Source organism: Sceloporus occidentalis, unplaced genomic scaffold, assembly GCF_023333645.1.
Source record: "Sceloporus occidentalis isolate IW3139 unplaced genomic scaffold, rSceOcc1.0.p SCAF_2, whole genome shotgun sequence".
NCBI classification, from domain to species: Eukaryota; Metazoa; Chordata; class Lepidosauria; order Squamata; family Phrynosomatidae; genus Sceloporus; species Sceloporus occidentalis.
The window spans coordinates 234,956,730-234,967,996 of record NW_028316982.1 but is presented as its reverse complement, the minus strand read 5'-3'; the positions used below and the strand labels follow the sequence as shown (position 1 = coordinate 234,967,996).

Sequence of the window (11,267 nt, the reverse complement as noted above, 5' to 3'; positions counted from 1 at the left end):
ATAATCACCTTCCTGACTTTGAATGAATTCCCACACACATCCCCAGCAAGCATAATTGGACATAGAGATGCTTTTCAGTACTAGCAGCAGTGGAAGGGAAGCCTAGAGAAAGAATGCTGGAATAGATCTACGTTCTGCCAGACATATAAGATTATAGCCATCTTGTGCTTTAACCATGTATATGTGTGTCATACGTCACCTGCCAACTTATGGCCACCTCATGAATTTCATGGAGTTTTCTTAGGCAAGAGGTGGTTTTGCTAGTTCCTTCCTTTGAAATATAGCCTACAGTGCCTGTTATTCATTGGTGGTCTCCCATCCAAGTACTAACCAAAGCCAATCAAGCTTCCCAAACCAGATGGTATTTGGTTCTTTAAAGTTCTTAACAGCATAATATGACACTTCCTTTTATTACGTGCCTTCAAGACACATTCAGAGGTAATATACCACCACCTTCATCTAAGGCCAAGAGTATGCCTTGCCCAAGGTCAACCAGTGGTTTCATGGTGGAGTGAGGATCTGAACTCTAGTCTCCTGGAATCTTCATCCAACATTCAAGCCACTGTAGAACACAGGCTCTGTCACACTTCCACCAGCTATTCTGAAAATTTCCGCAAGATTCCAGATGTGATTTTCTAATGTTTGCAACCTATCCCAAACCACAACCTAAATTGTCCCTGCTCAACATTTTCTAATTTCAATGAGCACAGAGAAGTTTTAATATTTAATTAAAATGTAGGTTATGTGGTGTATACAAAATTTATTTGGAGGGCACTCCGATTCTTTTCTCATTCATAGAATGATGCCATATAACATGAAAGATTCTGATGGCGTTTTAATTTTTTTGGTATAAATAAAACTTAAGTTCTTGTTCATGAACAGATCTACAACCCCTTTTTTCCTGCAGGGGGGATGCCTGAAATGGTCATACTTTTAACATGAAGCCTATGTGGTATACACAGAATTTACTTAGGAGGATCTTGCAGATACCCCAATTATTTTTCATTCATATAGAGTAATGTATTTGGCAGCAGACTGAGGGAAACTGCTAGAACACAATAAGAAGAACATTTGAGCCCCCAAAGAGATAGGCACACATCCTCCAGAATGATAATTAACAATATCATAAAATATGCTGGTTTCTACAACTAGTAGAAACTAAAGATGAAACAACTTTGTTTCAACCTGAAAACCTGTGCAGGTATCAAAGCAAAATTAAGGCCCAACATGAGACAATAGTTCTCTTTGGAGATGAACTCTTTGGGAACAAAATAAGTTTAACAGTTCCTGTTATCTATTGCCTCTTTGCTGCTTCAGACAATTGTGAGACTAATCAGAATATTCTGAACTGAAACAGAATTGTCATTAATAATATCATAAACAATGCTGGTTACTACAGCTAGTAGAGAATAAAGATGAAACAACTTTGTTTCAACTTGAAAACCTGTACATACATTAATAAAAGGAGAAAGTCTATGCAAAGAACTGAAAGACTGGTGAATTCAAATCCCTACACCCTCCAAATTTCTAGCTGCATGCTGCAGAGTAAATGTAACCCTTATATTTCAAATAGCACATTTAAAATAATGATTCTATTGTTTATGTAAGTATTAATACCGTATCATACCAACATATACATGTGGAACTATAATGCTCCACTCTCAAGGAACAGGTTATTGCCAGACAATAAAATAAATTAAGACATTCCTATCTCTGCATTAGATTTTTGTAAAAAATGCAGCAGTACAAGCAACCATTTTCTACAATACACTCCCTGTAACCCTTAGGTGAACAATCTTCTCAGTATAATGTACTTCACTTTCCTGCAGCTCATTTCACTGTAAATGACACTTATATCTTGCTAATCATTCCAGATCATCACAAGTATTTTTATGATATGGCTAAAAAACAAAGATGGGACTATGTGGCTTTCCAGATGTTGTTAGTCTACCTTTTTTTCTCACCATTGGCTATCATGGTTATAGCTACTGGGAGCCGCCAACCTACAACCTCTGAAGGACATATACCCCATCTAAGACAAAGACTATCTAAAGAAAAAAATCTCAAAGGCACTTAATTGAACCACCAAAGTATCTCAATTCTTCTAAAGTAGGGAAAAGTTTTAACCAATATTGAAGGGTTTGGTAATTTTGCATAGGATTGGATATGCATAAATGTTCCCTTTTTAATACCATCCCTACCATCATCCACAAAGCACAGAATTTGCTATGGCATACTAAAGTTCAAAAATGCCAAGCAACTTCCTCATGATACAGTTGATTCAAGCATAGCAGTATTTTAAAACAATGGCGGGATACAGACGGGCAAAAAGGGGTGTGTTCATGACGTCATGAAGGTAGAGCCTTCAGACGGCCCTTACCTGAATGCCGCCATGAACACGCCGCCCGCACGCCCCAAGCAGGAAGAAGCGGCATTAAAAAGGTGCTGCTTTTCCCCGCTTCTTTTCTGTATGATGCGCAGCTGTGCAGCTCCGTCTGTAAGCTGCTGCACCGGTACGCCAGAATTGTTACGCTGCTAATTTAACTTGCCCATTTAAAAGCTCCGTGTCTGCTGCGTCACATAATGAGTCGGGGTCCTGGAACATGCGCAGTTTGTAGTCAGGCTTTAATTGCAGCGTCAGCTGCCATGCAGGTGTGGAAGCTGCAGCACAGCTGCAGCGCATTTTAAGACTCGTAACCCTAACCCTAACCCTAACCCTAACCCTAACCCTAGAGCAACATGTACGCATGCGCTGCTAGAATCGGGGAAAGTTTGGAATTTAAAGTGAACCCCTACACACATTCCTGTGCCATTTTCACCTAACAATAAAAAACCCTAAAACTTTAAATATTTACATATGTACAAGGGAGGTGATGGGAGATGGCAGGGGGACAGCGGTGGCAGCGGCGACAGCTGTGGCTGTGCATTGCAGATTCAGCAAGAGCGCGGGGACCAAAGGAGAGGAGGCATCCATGATGCTGGTGACATTGGCAACGTGCAAGCGGACAAGGATGCCAACACCAGCTGATCACCAGCTGGCAGGAGACCACTATTGTTCTTGGGCAGGGCGAGGGAAAAAGTTTTAAAGGGGCTTGGGCGCTTTAAATGTGCACATATGCTTTCTGCCGCCGGTGCTGAGTGCCGCAGCTGCGCAGCTGCGCATCCGCCAGCCGGCAAAAGAAAAAAAAAGCCCCATTTTTGGCCGCCCGTGCAGAAGCTGCCTCTCTCTTTGCAGTGTCCTCCGAGGTGGCGGTTTGGAAACTGCGGGTCAGAAACGGCCCCAGGTGAGGCGTCTTCACTACCCCCCATGTGGAAGCCCCATCACCTGAGCCACGCCCCCGGGGCGGGCGGTCTAGAGGCTCCGTATTCAGCAGAATACACCTCCAAGACGTCTTCCCCTGCCCATCTGTATCCCGCCAATATTTTCTAAATTGAGTTCAGACCTTTTTCTATATTATCTCTACCTCTTAAATTCCACAACCAACAGCAACCAAATAACTGTTATCTTTTTGCAGGTGAACACATAAAATCCTTCTATACTACTGTAGAAGTGTGTGCATATGTGATGAACAGAGTTTATGCTGGTGGGATCTAAACTATTTTAACATGAACTACAAGGTCCACCAGAAAAAAATTCTGAAACCAGGAATTTGTTTTGAGTACCACAACTGAACAGAGTCCTTCCATCCCAAAAGCCACACCAGCCAAGCAACCCCGAACAAGCTGTAGTTTGTGGTTTGATTGAGCCAATTTGTTAATGCTTATTGTTAAACAATTGGAAATTAGACATGTTTGCCAAACCACCAAACTCTAGCAATATATCCAGGATTTAACTTCTGCCCTACTTCTCTGCACCTCCTTTGGTTAGTACATCAGTTTGAGTAATTGTGATGCTAAGCCTCTACAACTGGGAGGAGTATGCCCTTGGATCTGTAGGTTACAAAAAGCCTCCATCCAGCAACCTCCTGCTCAGTTTTCTTGAAACCTCACAGGGCAATTAGCCCTTTGTTTTGAGAAACACCACATTAAGATTCAAGATGTTGCACTGGAACTGAAGAGAATATTCCTCCCTAAAACCTGCAGTAACTTGTTGATGCCCTGACAATAAAAAGTTGATCACTCCAACATACAGTCCTAAGCACTAACAAATCTGTTCTCTGACCCACAAATACATGCACAACAGATAACAATCCAATGGCTGAATATACGAATAGCCTTCACAGAAAAGTAGAGCCTTAGGTATCAGGTTTTTGATCTTTGATGATTCCTTTGTACACATACGATACCATGTGACAGATATCAAATGAAGAACTTCACACATGGGACATGGCATATAGAGCCACAATATGGCTTAGAAGATGCTGCATTCAGTTCCCCGGGTTCCAGCAAATGAGAGCTATTTGCCCTTAATGCCTTGATACGATAAAGATGTTCAAGAGAATAACCTATGTGTTAGCCCAGTAAGATGGCCAGGCCACATCACATCATACAATGTCTTCACTGGAGTGCTGCAGAACAGCTGAGTCCAAAGTCAAGAACTGGATCCAATTGCGCAAGAAGCCCCGGTTATATTGCCCTGTGTCCACCACCATGCCCCATAAAAGCCTCCGTCCAACATTCTCCTGCAAAGCAATACGAGCTTCCCTCTCAGTCACATTGTAGCTGATGTTGAAGAGTTGGATGAGAAGGATGTAACCCATGCCAGACGTTACAATAGCACAATACCATACACAGGTGAATGATAGGGCAGAACTAGAAGTGGAGAACAAAAAGCAAGGAAACAGATTAATTCCAGTACAGTGGCATCAATGTAAAATTCCCAAGAAAGACAGACATTCACATATTAGTAATTCCTAGTGGTTGATGATATGATCAGGGGAGAGCTGATCCTGACCCTACAGAGATGGGATGTACCTTCCCCCTCATCATTTCAATCCACCACTACCACTGACACTGCATCCCTCTTTGAATGAAGCCATTAAAGCAGGGTTGATCTTTCATATATTTTTGGACTCCAACTTTGATCAATTAAAGCCACCATAACCATGGAGATGGATGATGGCAGTTTAGTTCAACCACAGGGCCCTGGGGCTCACAGGCTCCCCAACCCTCTAAGTGATCACAAAATTCACAACTGCATTGGAGTAACTTTGGGTTCCTTTCTTCTAGTTCTCTCCTGACAGTGCATTATAACAACCTGCAGTCTTAGCTTTTCCCCATCTTGTTTCTTACCACCATAAATTACAGTAATAAAGCACTTTGCCAAGAGACTATATATACATGTGGTTATTAAACTGAAAGAGAAGTTAACCTACTATTAGTAGCATATAAACTGTTCGGTTCAGGCATATTTCAGTTACACAGAAAGTCCTGCAAGAATTGTTTCTGCCCATGCTTAGTGAATATGCACAGATTTTTATCCTGGTAATTTCCAACAGCACAAAATGCTATGGGTGTAATTTCTTATCATGGAGCATCCATTTTCTTTTATCTTAAAGACAGGACGGGGCCAGGGTGACTCTTCAGGAATTCATATGGTGACACAGTGTGGAACAGGGTCATTTCTTTAGTGGCCTCTTCTTGGTGGAATACCTTCCCATAGGGCATTCATAATTCCTTCATTATTTGTCTTTAAGAACACAATTAAAAGGCTTCTGAAGCCCCATAGATACTTTGACTGCTGTAGGTTTTGTTCCTTGTCAGTGCTTGTTTATGCTGTTTTGGGTGTATGCAACTCTGATCTCTTCATGGAGGACAGAAAAAAAATGACTTGAAATAAATGACTGAAATACTATTCCCTACGGATATAACAGGTAAGCAGAACAAAATGTGCTTTTTGCAAGGGAGCTCTGGGAAGTGCAAAAGCTTATGTACAAATCAACTGCAAAGCAACATGGAGACACAAACCTATCAGGGAACTGTAAAAAAACGTGAAACTGAAAAGAGAGGAAAAAAGATAATGAGAGTTGTTGAAAACAAAGAAATTGAAATGAAGGACGGTAATTCAGAAACCACTAGGATTTGAGTACTGAAAGGAGAGCAACGCCAAGCAGTTCTTAGGGCATCATATTAGTAAAAGGTTTTTTAGACTGAAGTACAAAGCTGGCCATCTACAAGAACACATGCAAACAAATAAAAAGGGAGCTTTACCTTTGTATCATGCAGTTCCCATATGCTCATTTGGCTGTCAGAGGTACACAGTGGTCTGCCTAAGCAGAGTTCTATTAAATTAGCAAAAAGCCTTGCAATGAACACCATTTTGACAGCAGACATTCCAACATAAAACTCAGGACAAGACAGCAGAGGGAAGAACAACTAGACACGATAACCTCTTTAGCAAACGGCTGCACCAACAATTCTACAATCCTTTGCCGAGCATTTATCGCACCTGTAGTCTCCATAGACACCAGGACAGTAGAACAGTGCATTGATTGTAGATTTTCCCCTACAGATGGTGTCCAAGGTCAAAGAAATCCCATACACTGAAGTGATGAGAAAAAGAGAGAGAGCAAGGACAAAGGCTTGGTGGTTCTGTTCACCAACACAGGTGTTAATCCTCCAAGAGAAAGAAAGAAAGAAAGAAAAATTACAATAAAGTCGTTTGTAAGTAAGACACCAGATTCCAAAACACTTGGTCTCATCCTTTTTCTTCTCTGAACTGGGAAGCTTCTAATCCTGGTTTGTAAAAAAATGCACATCACAACCCATAGTTTGCTGTTTTGCATACAATGGCAACTATGGCTTGCCTCACAAGAAAGGAGGGTACTGCTATTATACTTCTACATGGGGATGGGAGACACAAGAAGGAGGAATGGGGAATGTAATAGCTTGTACCTCCTTCAAAGGAGGTTGGGAGTACGGAAGTGTGGTTTGTCATTATTTCTGAAATAACCGAATAAAGAATTCACACAAATCAGGCTTCAAAGATACGCTTGTATAATCATAATCATAGCCGAGACAGAACATTCCATGCTGCCTAAGAAAAGCTGCTATCAGACAGGCAATGTCTGCATTATTGCAATTGCAATAACCCTTATCAACTAGATAGAGATCATGGCTGTGTGCAGTTGCAGCCCAGCTGGTTTCATATACCAAGTGTAAAATTAAGTAGCTGTACCAAGCATCCAGAATTTCAGCATTTCCACTGTTTAATAGCTTTTTGACTACTAATTCTGACTATCTCTTATGTTTACAGAGCAGCAAACACTCAGAACGTTGAAGAGAGCCAGGTAACGAGTTGTTCAAGTTTAGCTTAGCTCTCTGTCTAGAAGCCACTATCCTTTCCTCCAATGCTCTTCCCTGCTGTTCCTCCCTTCTTCTTTACAAGTTCCAACTCAAGCCTCTTTGACAGCCCAGATTTTGGAAGTAACTTATATAAAGCAGGCGCAAAGTGAAGTACAAGATTATAGAATTTTTTATCCTCCCTCTCTGAATGAAGCCATTAAAGCAGGGTTGCTCTTTCACATATTTTTGGACAGCAACTTTGATCAATTAAAGTCACCATAACCATGGAGAGGGATGATGGCAGTTTAGTTCAACAACATGGCCCTGGGGCTCACAGGCTCCCCAACCCTCTACTAAATGATCACTAAGTTTACAACTGCTAATTAATTATTGACTATCTGGAGGTGAGGTCACAATTGTCATACCCCAAATCCTGGTTTTAGAAGAGCAAAACAGAATTTCCCCAACTAATACTGAAGAGAATCCAAACATTCAACTTGCAGCCTGGCCCACACCTCCTTTTTTAAAAATAAAAATGGACAGAACCCCAACAAAATGAAAAGTCTTTTCAAGGAGACCCACAGCTCATTGGCAAGACATATGTCAGAGAAAATGCAAAAGTCAATTTGAAACTTCAAGGGACATACCAGACACAGTGGTGATCCAGTCTCTTCACGCACCTGCCACAAATCCGGCAGTGCCCAGCTCGGGCTGGCCTACACAACTGACACTTGGTACACCAGTCCTCTGTGACCCCACCTGGCCCCGCTGCCAACATTTTGGCATAGCCCTCAGTTTTACTGTTCACAGCAACTCCAGATACAGCTGCTCTGTAAAGCCCACTGGAACCCCCGAGGCCATCCCGGGTTAATATGTTGTTATTGTTGCCGTTGCTGCCTTGGCAAAGTGCTTTGTCACTGCTCATGTGGCAGTGAAGGTAGCCCGGATCTCTCTTGGCTCGAGACAGAGCCACAAGCATGAGGATTAAGCCACAGGTGAGCAGAATCACCTGACTGTGCTCCACATGGCCTTGGGGAACCACTTCTTGGAGGAACACATAGTACATGTAGCCTAAGGAGAAGAGCCCCAGACTTAAGAAAAAAAGAGTATGGCCCTTCTTCCTGTGCGTAAGGTAGTAATACCACAGCACCAAGACAGGAAGTGATATCAGGATGACAAGAGCCAAGAGGAAGTGCAAGGCTGCTATGTGAAGGAAAATAGGCAGCAGGATGATTGGTGGGAAGAGGCTGATATCGATCTTTACAGCCCCCCTAAGCCAAGGGAGGCGAAAGCGGTCCGTGAAGGTGTCTGCAATTCGCTCTAACATTCCCGGGGGCAAAGATCTGCAAGTCAGCCACCTGTTAGGGAAAAGCACAGATTTCTGCTTACGTTAGACTGAAGAGACCAAAAAGATACATTTGTTCTGGCTTCTAGGACTGTTTCATAGTGGTTGGTGCAATGTCAGATATGAAAGGTTGAGAACCAACACACTTGTACACTTTTATGCCATAATCTATCATATTTGGCTTTAAAGTGCCACACCACTGTTCTTTCTGTTGCAAAAGATTATCACAGCTCCCCTCACTCCCTCTGAAGCCAGATGGGAAACTACATTTTTTAAGAACCATAAGAAGGTTAAAGCTCTCTCTCTCTCTCTCTCTCTCTCTCATATCTAATAACATGGCATAATCCCCAAAAGTACCACTGACAGGAAATCAAATTTCACAGGTGGGCAATGCTTTAATTCAGGCTTCCTCTAATTCCAGTTGCCCCACAAGCTTCCAAATTCTCCAGAACTCTTCCTCGGGCAACTTTCATATCCTGCCTGTGGATATTTGTTTGTGACTTCTGAGGCTTGTGGTGCTTTTTGTGTTTTGTGGTAAGTGAGATGAGGGAAAGTTACAGAGACAGCCTCACCTATCGCAGCACTCATCGAGATCTTCGCACTCGCAGAGACATGCCGCCAGGTGGCTCCTCTCACCCTTCCGATCCAAATACTCGCAGCAGCACAAGGTGTCCTCTATCTCAGGACCTCGGGGCGGCTTCTTTTTGCCAGGTTGCCTCATATTTCCTTGTCCGCTGGCCGCCATGACCCGCCCCTTGCCTTTTCTTCCTGCATTGCATCAATGAAGAAGCTTGCAATTATGGAGCTTGCACAGGGGAAAGATTACAGAAAGCCCCCAACCCTTAAAAAACATATTCAGAAGTAGCTGTATTAGCCATATTATTGTTGCTGTTGTATCCCTTCAAGTCATTTACAACTTACAGCGACCCTAAGGCAAACCTATTATGGGGTTTTATTGGCAAGAATTGTTCAGAGGAGGTTTGCCATTGCCTTCCTTTGAGGCTGAGAGAATGTGACTCGCCCAAGGTCACCCAGTGGGTTTTATGGCCGAGCTGGGAATAAAACCCTGGTCTCCAGAGCCGTAATCCAATAAAGTTATCACTCTTTTGTGAATAGAGGCTGTTCATGTAGTACTTTGCTATATGGCCAACATGGCTATCCCTTTGTGTTTTTAATTTTACAAAATTGTTTGTTTTCTGAATGCTGCACTGATACTTTTAATGTTTTTACATTTTTAATTTCATAAATTGTTTATTTTTAATGCTGTATCTTATACTTACCGTGCTTTTTGCATTTTTAATTTTATAACTTGTTTGTTTTCTGTATACTGCACTAATACTTTTGACTTTTTTTGTACTCTTACTAATTTGTATTGTTTTCAATTTGCTTTTCATCGCCATGAGTCTCCTCCTTTGGAGGTTTTTAAACAGAGGGTGACCAGATGTCCTCACCACAAAGGAGGACAAGGCAAGGGATAATGTAGGACATTCAAAAAAAACCTTTATTACAATGGACTTAAACTACTGCAATATTAAAACAGATTTGTTTAAAAATGTTCTGGAATAAGGAGGACCTCTTGGGGTTGGACTGGATGACCCTTGGGGTCTCTCAAAACTCTATGATTCTCTATGATTGCACTGTCCTTTTAGTCTTCAAAGATATAGCTGTGTTAGTCTGTAAGATCAGTATGTAGAGTTAAGTCTACAAAGGCTCATGCTGCCAACATCTCTCTTTCAGTTAAGGTCCAAAACACGCTGCAGAAACAGTAAAGTTTGACACTGCTTTTAACTGCCCTGGCTCAGTGCTAGGGAATCCTGGGAATTGTAGTTTGCTGTGGCACCAGAGCTCTCTGACAGAGAAGGCTAAACGTCTCACAAAACTAACACTGACCCAGGGCAGTAAAAGCGGTCTCACACTGGATTATTTCTGCAGTCTGTTTTGGACCTAAGTGTCAAATGTGCTTTTAGAGCGTAACCCACTTTGAGTCCCATTTGGGGGGGGGGGGGTGGAATTAAGAAAAACATAATAATAATAATAATAATAATAATAATAATAATAATAATAGGCAGTAATGATGATGATAATACTAAAATAATGACTCTATGATAATTAAAGAATTAAAATATATAAATAAAATATAATGCTGATACTAATACTGATGACAATATATATATGTATAATGTACTATATATATATATATAAATGATAATATATAATAATGATGATGATTATAATAGATATATGTATAATGTATATATATATATATATATAATGATGATGATGATTATAGTATATATATATATATATATATATATATAATGGGTATATATATATAATGATGATTTTATATATATATATATATATATATATATATACATGTAATAATAATATATAATAATAATCATGATTATAATATAAATGTATGTATATAATGATAACATAATATTATAATAAGAATAATATACTTGCAAACTCCAGAGGGAAACCTGGCAGGAGCCTCCTTCCCTCTCTTTCTACTGCCTGCCGCCTTCGACCCTCCAGAGGCGGCTCTCACTCCTCGAGTGCGGAGCTGAGGAAAAAGTAATCAAGGGCAGCCACCGCTGCCAAGCCACGCCTCCTACGGCAGCGGCGATTGGTTGGTCCGCCGCCAAGCCACGCCCCTCCTCCTCCCTCCGTTCTCCCCTAACTGTCCTCTCAG

The 11,267-nt window shown here is 41.4% G+C and overlaps 1 protein-coding gene across 1 annotated transcript; it reads right to left on the bottom strand.

The window, feature by feature from the left end:
• Positions 1 to 2,696: 2,696 nt before the first annotated feature.
• Positions 2,697 to 11,117, bottom strand: ZDHHC23 (zDHHC palmitoyltransferase 23). The gene is made up of 5 exons (XM_089512475.1): positions 11,035 to 11,117; positions 9,142 to 9,337; positions 7,872 to 8,582; positions 6,389 to 6,556; positions 2,697 to 4,752 (listed from the first exon to the last, which is right to left on the bottom strand). The coding sequence occupies exons 2-5, from the start codon at positions 9,312 to 9,314 to the stop codon at positions 4,485 to 4,487; spliced, it is 1,320 nt and encodes a 439-aa protein (XP_089368601.1). The 5' UTR covers positions 9,315 to 9,337; positions 11,035 to 11,117; the 3' UTR covers positions 2,697 to 4,484.
• Positions 11,118 to 11,267: the final 150 nt, after the last annotated feature.